Source organism: Danio rerio, chromosome 25, assembly GCF_052040795.2.
Source record: "Danio rerio strain M-AB ecotype USA chromosome 25, GRCz13ab, whole genome shotgun sequence".
In the NCBI taxonomy this organism is placed as follows: Eukaryota; Metazoa; Chordata; class Actinopteri; order Cypriniformes; family Danionidae; genus Danio; species Danio rerio.
In genome coordinates this window covers 1,357,501-1,371,335 of record NC_141045.1, presented here as the reverse complement: position 1 = coordinate 1,371,335, position 13,835 = coordinate 1,357,501, and the positions used below count along the sequence as shown (strand labels likewise).

General features: G+C 38.5%; 1 protein-coding gene across 1 annotated transcript in view; it reads left to right on the top strand.

Moving 5' to 3' along the window:
* The window catches only part of myo9ab (myosin IXAb), a 63,721-nt gene that overhangs the window by 6,845 nt on the left and 43,041 nt on the right, over positions 1 to 13,835 (top strand). Inside the window, 7 exon segments of the mRNA NM_001423784.1 lie at positions 7,940 to 8,034; positions 8,625 to 8,687; positions 9,160 to 9,259; positions 10,036 to 10,089; positions 10,729 to 10,826; positions 11,704 to 11,830; positions 13,771 to 13,835. The exon segment at positions 13,771 to 13,835 is cut by the window's right edge and continues 25 nt beyond it. Coding sequence (NP_001410713.1) covers positions 7,940 to 8,034; positions 8,625 to 8,687; positions 9,160 to 9,259; positions 10,036 to 10,089; positions 10,729 to 10,826; positions 11,704 to 11,830; positions 13,771 to 13,835 — 602 coding nt within the window.

The window sequence follows — 13,835 nt, the reverse complement described above, 5'->3', positions numbered from 1 at the left end:
TGAATACCACAACAACAGCATAGCAACCACCTAAAACACCACAACAGCAGCATGGCAACCATTCAGAACACCACAACAGCAGCACATCAACTGCTCAGAATACCACAAGCAACAGCTTAGCAACCATTCAGAACACCACAACAACAGCATAGCAACCATTCAGAACACCACCACAACACCGTAGCAACCAATCACACCACAACAACAGCTTAGCAACCATTCAGAACACCACAACAGCTTAGAAACCGCTCAGAACATCACAATAACAACATAGCAACCATTCACACCACAACAACAGCATAGAAACTGCTCAGAACTTCACAATAACAGCATAGCAACCATTCAGAACACCACAACAACAGCTTAGCAACCATTCAGAACACCAAAAACAGCATAGCAACCACTTAGAACATCACAATAACAGCATAGCAACCATTCACACCACAACAACAGCATAGGAACTGTTCAGAACACCACAACAATAGCATAGCAACTGCTCAGAACACCACAACAACAGCATAGTAACAACTCTGAACACTACAACAACAGCATAGCAACCACCTAAAACACCACAACAGCAGCATGGCAACCATTCAGAAAACCACAGAAGCAGCACAGTAACTGCTAAGAATACCACAAGCAACAACTTAGCAACCACTCAGAACACCACAACAACAGCATAGCAACCATTCAGAACACCACCACAACAGCGTAGCAACCACTCAAAACACCACAACAGCATAGCAACTACTCAGAACATCACAAAAAAGCATAGCAACCATTCAGAACACCACAACGACAACTTAGCAACCGCTCAGAACACCACAACAACAGCATGGTAACAACTTAAAACACAACAACAGCCTAACCACCCACCACACCACAAAAACTGCATAGCAACAACTCAGAACACCAAAACACCATAGCAACTGCTCAAAACAAAAGCATAGCAACTGCTCCAAACACAACAACAACAGCATAGCAACCACTCAGAACACTACAGTAACTATAGCACCCCACCTGAACACCCCAACAAGCACCTAGTAACCACCCAGATCATCATAGCAACCATATAGCCATGCATCAACAATTTGGACTGCCTAAGCAACTGCATATTGAGCACCCAAAACAACTACACTGAACGCCATAACAACCGCCCAGAACACCCTAACAACTATATAACAACCACCTGAACACCCCGGCGAGTGCATAGTAACCACCCAGTTTATCATAGCAACTGTATAGCTGTGCAACAACTGTTCATAGTTTTTTTTTAGTTACTGCATAGTGATGATCACCCAAACAACCTAGAAACCGAAGAGCAGTCAGTGTAGCGCGCGGAGCTTTAACTGTGTTCTTCACGCCCATACGGCTGCGAGGAACATCAGACCTGACTGAACCTGAACGCTGTAATCTAGTGTGAGATAAGACTCGTTCCTCTTCACGCTTCCACAGAACATCTGTTATCTGCATCACACCCACATCCCTCTGTCTTCTGTACACCAATCGACATTACTGGACCACACTCACTGGCTGGACTGACAGGAAGCTGAACTCAACCACAGTTCCTGTCTGAGATCTGTTGCCAGTGTCTGATCTTGGAATTAAAAACACAATACGGAACATTTGTGTAATGTGAGCATAAAAATTGATAAAGCATTTGTACTTTACATAATGTTTATACACTCACTGGCCACTTTATTAGGTACATTTTCCTAGTACCCGGTTGGACCCCTTTTGCCTTCAGAACTGCCTTAATCCTTTGTGTCACAGCATCACGCAGTTGCTGCAGATTTGTCGGCTGCACATCCATGATGCCAATCTCCCGTTCCACCACATCCCAAAGCTGCTCTATTGGATTGAGATCTGGTGACTGTGGAGGCCATTTGAAGAAGATTTCTCCTTTTGCAGAAATGGAGACTCATCAGAGCAGCAACGTTTCTCCAATCTTCTATTGTCCAGTTTTGGTGAGTCTGTGTGAATTGTAGCCTCAGTTTCCTGTTCTTAGCTGACAGGAGCGGCACCCGGTGTGCTCTTCTGCTGCTGTAGCCCATCCGCCTCAAGGTTGGACGTGTTGTGTGTTCAGAGATGCTCTTCTGCAGAGTGCTTATTTGAGTTACTGTTGCCTTTCTATCAGCTGGAACCAGTCTGGCCATTCTCCTCTGACCATCAACAAGGCATTTGCGCCCACAGAACTGCCGCTCACTGGATATTTCCTCTTTGTCGGAGCATTCTCTGTAAACCCTAGAGATGGTTGTGCCTGAAAATTACAGTAGATCAGCAGTTTCTGAAATACTCAGAGCAGTCACTTAAATCCCCTTTCTTCCCCATTCTGATGCTCGCTTTGACCTGCAGCAGATCGTCTCGATCATGTCTGTATGTCTAAATGCAGTGAGCTGCTGCCATCTGATTGGCTGATTAGAAATCTGCGTTAACAAGCAGATGGACAGGTGTACCTAATAAAGTGGCCGGTGAGAGTATGTTTATTTTGAACTTTTATTTATTTAATTTTTTAATACCCATTTTTATTTAAAATGTATACATTAAATTTATTTAAACTTTTTCAAATTTGATGTATTATTATTATACAGTTTATGTCCCTAATTACTTTCTGTACATTTTTGTATTTTAGTATATCTATTTCTGTATTCCTGTTTTCATATTCTTGAATAACAATATTAAAGATTATTGCTGCAATTATCTATTTTGTATATATATATATATTTTTTATTTTTAGGTTTTTATGATTTTAATAGAGAAAAAATGCTGTTTTTTATTGTTAATTTATTATTATTATTATTTTATTAAATTATTTTAGCATTTGTTTTATAATAATTTTTTCTAAAGTATGTTTAAAAAAATTTTCTTTATCACCATTAAGTTCACTGAAGTAATGTTTTATTTTTTGAAGCCATGCATATTTCGTTTGTGTGTGTGTGTGTGTTTGTGTTTGTGTTTGTGTATGTGTGTGTGTATGTGTGTGTGTTTGTGTATGTGTGTGTGTTTGTGTGTTTGTGTGTGTGTGTGTGTGTGTGTGTGTGTGTTTGTGTGTGTGTGTGTGTGTGTGTGTTTGTGTGTGTGTGTGTGTGTGTGTGTGTGTGTGTTTGTGTGTGTGTGTGTGTTTTTGTTTGTGTGTGTGTTTCGAGAGGTTGCTGAAACTCCTCTAACCCTGCAGACGTTGAGCAGATCTTCATTTCTGACAGTCATGATGGATGAGGCTTTAGAGCTGCTTCACCTCCTCTATCAGCTCACGTCTGTCAGCAGTGTGTGTGTGTGTTTTCTGCCAATGCTTTTACTACTCTACTGTGCAATATTGATTGTAGCGACACACACACACACACACACACACACACACACACACACACACACACACACACACTATAATGCACTTCAGCTGGAATGAGCCGCTGTGTTTGACGAGACCTTCAGGCTTGTATGGAGTCTCAGTGATTCTGCTTCACGCTCTCATGAACCTCCACAGAGATGCTAAATGTTTGCTAGCTCACCGTAGCATAAACAACCTCAGCACAACCCAGCCAACGTTAGAGGAACGTTAGGGAAACGCAGCCGTTTTAACACACTCTACTGATCATCTAATGCTGGTGTTGTGCAAGCTTTAAAGCATTGCTGTCCAGGAAAGGGGAATTTGTTTATCTTTTCTCTACTAAAATTACAGCAAGTGAATTTTACCTGCATGCTTGATGTTTATTATTCACCTTAGCAACTGCATAGCAACCACCTGTAATACTGTAATAACCACTCAGAACTCTTTAGGAACTAGAGAGCAACACCGTAACCGTGGAGAACATCATAGCAACCACCCACAACACATAATGACTGGAGAACAACACCGTAACCACTTAGAATACCATAGCAACCTCCCACAACACCCTAGTGACTGGATAGCAACACTGTAACCACTTAGAACACTATAGCAACCATCAACAACATCCTAATGGCTGGATCGCAACACTGTAACAACTTAGAACACCATAGCGACTGCATAGCAACCACCCACAACACCATAATGACTGGAGAACAACACCGTAACCACTTAGAATACCATAGCAACCTCCCACAACACCCTAGTGACTGGAAAGAAACACTGTAACCACTTAGAACACCATAGCAACCATCAACAACATCCTAATGGCTGGATCGCAACACTGTAACAACTTAGAACACCATAGCGACTGCATAGCAACCACCCACAACACCATAATGACTGGAGAACAACACCGTAACCACTTAGAATACCATAGCAACCTCCCACAACACCCTAGTGACTGGAAAGAAACACTGTAACCACTTAGAACACCATAGCAACCATCATCAACATCCTAATGGCTGGATTGCAACACTGTAACAACTTAGAACACCATAGCGACTGCATAGCAACCACCCACGCCAGCCTAATGACTGGATGGCAACACTGTAACCATTTAAAACACAATAGCAACAACCCACAACACCTTAATGGCTGGATCGCAACATTGTAACCACTTATAACACCATAGCAACCATTAACAACATCCTAATGGCTGGATCACAACACTGTAACAACTTAGAACATCATAGCGACTGCATAGCAACCACCCACGACAGCCTAATGACTGGATGGCAACACTGTAACCACTTAAAACACAATAGCAACAACCCACAACACCTTAATGGCTGGATCGCAACATTGTAACCACTTATAACACCATAGCAACCATTAACAACATCCTAATGGCTGGATTGCAACACTGTAACGACTTAGAACATCATAGCAACAGCATAGCAACCCCCCAGAATGCCCTAGCAACAGCATAGCAACCATCCAGAACATTTCATCAAGTTTCCGTTGTGCTCCGTTGTCTAGAATGATTCCTGAAGCATCTGTTCCTCTGTTTCTCAGGTTTTTTTGGTCTCTTTGTCAGCATTCTCGAGGGAATCTGAATGTGAGATTGAGTTTCGTCCGCAGAGCAGCTCAAATGAGATCAGAATTTTAGATGATCTGACAAATTTCTACCGTTTATATGTCATCCTTATCGTTCGACCACATCTGCAGTGAGCAGAATTTCTGTCTGCAGCACATTGAATTCATTAAAACAGTTTCTACTCAATTCAGTTTGATATTAATCTAATTTCTTTCTGTGTTTGTCTTAATGTGCACTTTTATTTTTCTACAACAGTATTCAATAACCAGTGTTAAAACTTGTAGTTAGCGGTGTCTTCATCGGATGATCAGCGCTGTCTTGTGTTTGTCATTTAATGCCACTTTCTCCTGATCTACAGTACATCACGTTAGAGAACAACTGTGTGTTTGTTGTTCTGGAATGCAAATGTTTGCTGTTAGGTACAGTTTGTGGTTTTGTTTTTAACAGCATCCAATTATGAAACAGAAGAAGTCTCTATTATATCCTCATTTAGCCTGTGTTTGTGTGTGCAGAAGTTCCCCTGGTGAAGCAGAACTGAAGGTTGAGGCTTATAATGAAGAACTGAACATTTATATTTATTTTTGTGATTACATTTTCTGCATTTCTTATTTGCATCAGATGTAGGTTTTATTTGATTAATTTTCTATTATTTTTTGTTTCATTTATTTAAAATAGTTTTTATTTATTTATTTGTTTATTTATTCTTTCATTCATTCATTATTTTGCTATATATTCTTTCCGAAACGCATTTAGTTGCAAGGACCGGTCAGTGTTTTAGAAGCATCATGTTTTCATCTAGAATCAACTGACCTTTGTGTGATTGTAAGACTTTATCATGTAGTTAATGTCAGGTTCAGCCCTGGGCAAAATATACATGCAAAGCATAAATGCTTTTCTGTATTTGCATGCTGTGTGTGTGTGTGTGTGTGTGTGTGTGTGTGTGTGTGTGTGTGTGTGTGTGTGTGTGTGTGTTGTGTGTTGTGTGTGTGTGTGTGTGTTGTGTGTTGTGTGTTGTGTGTTGTGTGTGTGTGTGTGTGTGTGTGTGTGTGTGTGTGTTGTGTGTTGTGTGTTGTGTGTGTGTGTGTGTGTGTGTGTGTGTGTGTGTGTGTGTTGTGTGTTGTGTGTGTGTGTGTGTGTGTGTGTGTGTGTGTGTTGTGTGTTGTGTGTTGTGTGTGTGTGTGTGTGTGTGTGTGTGTGTGTGTGTGTGTGTGTGTGTGTGTGTTGTGTGTTGTGTGTTGTGTGTGTGTGTGTGTGTGTGTGTGTGTGTGTGTGTGTGTGTGTGTGTTGACCTATATATCATATGTGTTCAGTACTGTCTTTTTTCTGTGAGTATTATTACATGAGCTAAATCCAAACAGTCATTTAACTCTCACTGATGTAAACGGATGTAGTTGGAGGAGTTTTTTCTGATATATACATATACATATCATATTGGTAAATTAGATTATATTATATTTATAATGTTATTAATGGGTTAATGTATTTTTATTTTATTAAACAAATGCAATATAATTTTTATTTGTTTTTAGTTCTGAAATATAAAGTAAAAATGTTAAACATTTCTTAAATCTTTAGTATTTTTATATTTCAGTATTTTAAACATTTGTTTAAATGTATTTAAATATATTTCACTTAATTCTTTATATTTAAATGTAAAATAAACCTTACCTTATAAAATTTGTCTGATGTGCCATTTTAATTTAATTGTTTAACTTGTATTTGAATCTAAACTATACTGCAGGTTTTTAAACATTTAGTTTTATATATTGAATTATTTCAGGGGTTAAAAATACATTTTATATTAAATTATTAGAAATTTTATATTTAAATATTTATTCTTTATATTTTATATTCATTATTTTATATTAGAAAAACGTTAAAATATCTCAATGTATTTTTATTTTCTCAGCATTTTAAATGTAATTTTTACTTTTATATTTTAAATGTTAAATATTTGTAATCATTTAAATTATTTTAAAAAATATATTATAATAATAATTATTATTATTATTTTTAATTTAATATAAAATTATTTCTGTAATATTAAAAAAATATTATTGTTTTATTATTTTTTTTATCCACTCCAGCCATACAGTCTATCTTCCTGCGTATGTTTGTGATGTTCATCCAGTAAATGTGTTGTTAAAGCTGTGTTTGTGTCTGGAGGCCAGAGCTGATGGTCTGCTGTTTAATTATCCAGTTAACGTGATTATCATTAGTGTCAGAAACAGAATAATCGTGATTACTGCAGCACGAGTGTTTCTGTAATGAAGCCGTCAGTCTGCAGTCCTCAGTAAACACTGCTCATTCATTCCAGGGGAAACTGCGCTCTTATTCTGTCAGCTAACAGGAAGTGACAGTGTGTATGCGCCTCTGGCTTCCTGCTGCTGATCTGTGGCCTGTGCTGGCAGAAAACACAGAGAAACTGCTTTATAGAGCAAACACAGAGGGCAGAAACCATTAGCGCACACGCACACACACACACACACACACACACACACATATACACAAAGAGCAACCACATGGCAATGGGTCACTTTAGATGAACCTTTGCAACACCCTAGTAACTCATAGCAACCATTCTGAACACCCTAGCAAATGCAAAGTAAGGAGTTACTGTAGATAAGCCCTAGCAACCACACAAAACACCCTAACATAGCAGACATCAAAACCCAAGTAAATTCACTGCAATCACATTGACACACCCTAGCAACTGCATAGCAACCATTCTGAGTACTGTAGCTACTAAGAACAATGACTTACAACCACCCAAAACACCACAGCTGCCTCATAGCAACCATCCTGAACACCCTAATAGCCACGTAACAAAAACTTAGGCACACCCTAGCAACCGCATCCCATTCAGTTTGAACATCCCTTCAACCACAAACTACGGGACACCCTAGCAACTGCATAGTAACCGCATCGCTATAACCTAGAAACATTCTAGCAATCACATAGCAACCATCTCGAACCCCTCAGATATGATCTGTGATGTGTTTGTTTTTCCTCCTCAGGCTTTTGGAAATGCTAAAACAGCCCATAATAACAACTCCAGCCGCTTCGGCAAGTTCATCCAAGTCAACTACCAGGAGAGCGGCACCGTCAGAGGGTGAGTCCAGTCCAGCCATGGGAATACTATAGTCCTTGACCAAAAGCATGGGAATACTGTGGTATATGTCTGGAAAAATGCCATTGCAATTATTTAAAAATCATGGTAAACGTTAAAAAACGTTTTAAAAAGTACAAAGAAATGGTATTTCAATGGTAAATCTTAAAAAAAACATGAATGCTGTGGTGCATGTGTGGAAACATGGTATTGCTGTGGCAGATGTAACAAGGTAAACTATTGAAAAACATTGTAATTGATCGATGCATGTCTAAAAACAATGTAAAATGATGGTGCATGACTAAAATCCCTTTGTAAATGTTCAGAAACTGGTAATATTTTAACCAGGCATTAATAATGCTAGTTTAATGGTTAATTTGTAGAAATTCTGAAAGTTGTATCATTTCATGGTTAAATTTACTGTACAACTGAGAAAATCTAAATCATTTTTATGAAATATTTAATTATTTAATACATTTATTTATGAAACGCTAATATATTTGTATTTAGTACTGATTCAGAGTTTGTGTGTGGAGGGTTTGTGATGATTATGTCTGATTGGGACGAATGTTTCTGTTATTTGCTGATTTCAGAGCGTATGTGGAGAAGTATCTGCTGGAGAAATCTCGACTGGTTTATCAAGAGCACAACGAGAGGTGCGTCTCCTGTCAATCACTCTGCTGGTCTCTGATTGGTAGATGAGACTTTAGTGGGAGGGGATTAGGGCTGATTTTCTCTAAAGTTACAGTTCTGCCTATCTGTCACTCTGCTTATCTCTTATTGGCTGATGAGACTTTTGTGGGATGGATTTGGTGCAGGTTTCTATCTAAAGTTACAGTTCTGCCTGTCAATCACTCTGCTGATCTCTGATTGGCTGATGAGACTTTTGTGGGAGGGGTTTGGTGCAGGTTTCTATCTAAAGTTACAGTTCTGCCTGTCAATCACTCTGCTCATCTCTAATTGGCTGACATGACTTTAGTGGGCAGGGTTTGGGGCTGATTTTCTCTAAAGTTACAGTTCTGCATGTCAATCACTCTGCTCATCTCTGATTGGCTGATGTGATTTTTAGTGCGCTGGGTTTTGGTGCTGATGTGTCTTTATATCTCCTCTTTGGTCTTCATTCTTCAGGAATTATCATGTGTTTTATTACCTGCTGGCCGGAGCGAGTGAAGACGAGAGGAGATCATTTCATCTGCTCAGACCAGAGGAGTATCATTACCTCAATCAGGTACTGTGTGTGTGTGTGTATGTGTATGTGTGTATGCGTGTGTGTGTGCGTGTGCGTGTGTGCGTGTGTGCGTGTGTGCGTGTGTGCGTGTGTGCGTGTGTGCGTGTGTGTGTGTGTGTGTGTTTCATGTCATACAGTACAGCAGAAACCCTCTGATAAGCTCATTTTTTGGAAAGCTGCACTATAATCTCACAAACACACTGAGCTGCTGATGCTGTTGTCATGGTGACAGTGGTCGGCATCATCACACATGCACACACACACACACACACACACACACACACACACGCACACACACTGTATTGGTGTTATATTTATACTAAGTGTAATTTTAGTTTTGTGCAAATATTGCAGGTTTTAGTTGTTCAAAATGTTTTGCTTTTAGATTTCTGTTGTTTTATATATTTTTAGTCATTTGTGTTTTGGTGATTTTTGTTGGTTTATTTGTTTGCTTTTAATTGCTTTTATTTTGTTTCTAGTTTATTTTTGTTTTAATTTAAACTGAATATGAATTATGAAATATTATAAAAATAGCAAAAAAAAGTCAATATATTTATTTTTTGGTTATTATTGCTTATTTCAACTAGCAAACATTATTATGGATAGAGGATTTTCATTTGAACTAAAAATAAAACACTAAAGACTGTTGAGCGATTCAAATTTATAAAATACAAATGATTAGACTATGTACTTTAGATATTTAACTTTTTAAAAAATTATTATTATTATTATTATCTTTGTATACACATACAGATGACCGTCTGTTTGTTTTACAGATCACGAAGTCTGTCCACAAGCAGCACTGGGGGAATCACTGTGACACTGAGCTGGTCAGTAGTGTGTGTGTGTGTGTGTGTGTGTGTGTGTGTGTGTGTGTGTGTGTGTGTGTGTGTGTGTGTGTGTGTGTGTGTGTCAGCATTTAATAAAGCTCTTGATTCACATCATCATATCACCGTTTAGCTGAAGTTCTCCCTTCCTAGACAGCACAGAACATTTCATTTGCTGCTGCATTTTATTTTTAATTAGCTATTTTTTATAGCATTTTGTTTAAAATGGTTTTCTTTTTAATTGATCGTTTTATTTATTTGATTTTTATATTACAGATTTATTTTCTTTATTTTTATTGGATTATATTAATTATTGCATTTTAAAATGTTATTTTAAAAAAAAATTTCAACATTATTATCTATTATTTTTGATTTTCAAAAATAAAAATCTTACAAGTTTGTGTTTTTGTAAATTAAGTAATGCATTTACTGATTGATTGATTTATTGATTGATTTTCATTGGCCAAAGTTACTAGTTTTTCAATGTTAATGGTACTTATTAACAATTTAATATTTTTTTCTGTAATTTTACTCATGCCTTTCTTATCAGAGTAATAGCTCCAACATGAAGTCTTGTGTGAATATTTTCTCTAAAGTGGTGTGTCATGAACTGAAGGTGTGTGTGTGTGTATGTGTGTTCAGGACTGTTTCTCAGTGGAGGCTGAGGATCTGAAGCATGATTTCGAGCGTCTCCAGCTGGCCATGGAGATGGTGGGGTTTCTGCCCACCACAAGGAAACAGTGAGTTACTGCCCTCAATGACTCTGCTGCTCACTCATTGGCTGATGTGACATTAGTGGGTGGGGTTTTTGGCTTGATGTTTTTCAGAAATTGCAGTTCTGCTTGTCAATCACTCTGCTGCTCACTCATTGGCTGATGTGACTTGAATGTAGTGGGCAGGATTATGGGGCTGATGTTTTTCAGAAATTTTAGTTCTACCTGTCAGTCACTACTGATCTTTGATTGATTGATGTAATTTTAGTGGGCGGGGTTTTGGCACTAATGTTTTTCTTGAGTTGTAGTTTTTGCCTGTCAGTCACTTTGCTGGTCACTCATTGGCTGATGTGACTGTAGTGGGTGGGGTTTTGGGGCTGATAGCTTTCAGAAGTTACAGCTCCGCCTGCAGTCACTCTGCTGATCTCTAATTGGCTGATATGACTTTAGTGGGCTGGGTTTTGGGGCTGATGTTTTTCAAAAGTTGCAGTTCTGCGTGTCAGTCACTCTGCTGATCATTCATTGGCTGATGTAACTTTAGTGGGCGGGGTTTTGAAACTGATGTTTTTCAGAAGTTACAGCTCCGCCTGCAGTCACTCTGCTGATCTCTGATTGGCTGATGTGACTTTAGTGGGTCAGGTTATGGGGCTGATGTTTTTCTGAAGTTGTAGTTCTACATTTCAATCACTCTGCTGATTCCTCATTGGCTGATGTGACTTTAGTGGGCGGGGTTTTTCTGGCAGATGTTTTTCTGAAGTTGTAGTTTTCCCTGTCAGTCACTCTACTGATTTCTCATTGGCTGATATGACTTCAGTGGGCGGGGTTTAGGATGTTTTTCTTTGTCAGTGTTTTGCCTTCTCTGTTATGATGTATTTCTGATTCAGAAATGTTTCGTTCTGGTCAGGATCTTTTCGTTACTGTCTGCGATTCTTCACCTGGGAAATATCCGCTATAAGAAGAAAACGTTTCGTGATGACTCCATCGATATCTGTAATCCAGAGGTGCTTCCCATCGTCTCAGAACTGCTGGAGGTGAGACCGCCTTTATTACTGTCCGGGTCTGCAAACAAGAACAATGATTGATGATAGCTGATTCACACACATTTCTAAATTAATTGAGTTCATGCGGACGTCAGCTCGTGTGCGTTTGTTCACTGTTATAGTATTTGATTTTAGATTGATAGAGATTTGATTTTATATTCAGCTTGATTATAATGGATTATTTCATTATTACTATTAATAAGTGATTATTTATTATTATTTGATCATTCTTTTATTATTTAATTGATGTTTTTGAAAAATATTTTTTAACTATGTGTGCTAATCTTGTCTTAATTGATGCTCAACACACATACATCTGTTCAAATCTCAAAAAAAGTGCTCGAGGTTTGCTTAAACCCTTAAGTCAGTTTTGAAATTTAAATTGGAAATAACATTTCTGACGTCCCATTTCTGAGGAGGAAACTCACAAAGACGCCAGTGGTGTGAAGTAACTAGTTACAAATACTCAAGCTGCAGTAATTGAGTAGTGTTTCTCTGGAACTGTACTTTACTAAGTAGTTTTATAAATGTGTACATTTACTTTCCCTTGAGCACATGTTTACTGCAGTATCGGCACTTTTACTCCACTACTGTCCTTCAACCTGCTGTCACTACTGTATTTGCTCTTTTCTATGGGGATTAGACAATTCAGTCCTGTGATTCCCGTCCAATCAAATCACACATAGAAGGTAAATCACCTCATAATGAACTTCCTCAAGACATGGGCGACTTATAACCGCAACTGTTTGGAAGCATTAAAGGGTCCAAGATGTCCAAAATCTTTACACACACTGACCCAGAGACTGTTTAGATGCAGATCACTGATGAGAAGATGACGGATGTTTACTGTATGATGACCGAAATGGCCTCAAACACCCAGCAGACACAGAACGTCAACATGTTGTTAGATCGACATTGTACCCTAACGTCGTGGAGACGTAGCATTGTATTTGGAAATGAAAACTGGGTTGACGTCAGAACGAGTGACGTCAATGTCCAACCTGAAATCAACTAAATATCAACCTCTAATGATGTTACAGCTTGACGTTGTGTGGACGGTACCACTATGACATCTATCAGACGTTGTATCAGATTTTGGTTGCCATACCTGATGAATATATGTCAGTATATGACGTCAATATGATGTTGGTTTAAGATGTTGGCTTGATGTTGAATATTAGTCACTTTCTAACAACCTTAAATCAACCAAATATCAACGTCTAATGACGTCATTATTGGTCATCAAAATAACGTTGTTCTTAAACTCTAGCTAGACATTGAGTTTTGGTCAGCTGACATCACAACCTAAATCTAACCTAATATTAATGTTGTATGATGTTGTGTGTCTGCTGGACAGTAACTAAACGCACTACAGAATGATGCGTTTACACACATCCACACATTACATAGGGCGTAATACTCACTACTCACTACTCCTGAGTACTCTTGAAAGCTCTACTTTTCACTCTTACTCTAATTAATACTTACAACAGATACTTTTACTCCACTTGCACTACATTTTTAGGCAAGTAATGGTGCTTTTACTTGAGTATGATTTTTCAGTACTCTGTCCACCACTGGAAGTCGCCGTTTTAAAGCTTTGCAGCTTGAAGGACCGTGACTGTGAGATGTAAATCCAGAACTGCAAGATGTCATTTCAGAATTACTAGAAACATGTCTAGAGGGAACAACCAGATGAAGTCAGTATTGTTGGATTAAAAAGTCAGAACTATCGTTTGAATCCTGTTACTTGCCACAGTCATCCTCAGAATAATGTTGTTCAATGAAATAATCCGCAGTTCTGATGGTGTGTGTGTGTGTGTGTGTGTGTGTGTGTGTGTGTGTGTGTGTGTGTGTGTGTGTGTGTGTGTGTGTGTGTGTGTGTGTGTGTGTGTGTGTGTGTGTGTCTGTGTGTGTGTTTTGTCGCGCAGGTGAAGGAGGAGATGCTTTTTGAGGCTTTGACAACACGCAAAACAGTGACTGTGGGAGAGAGACT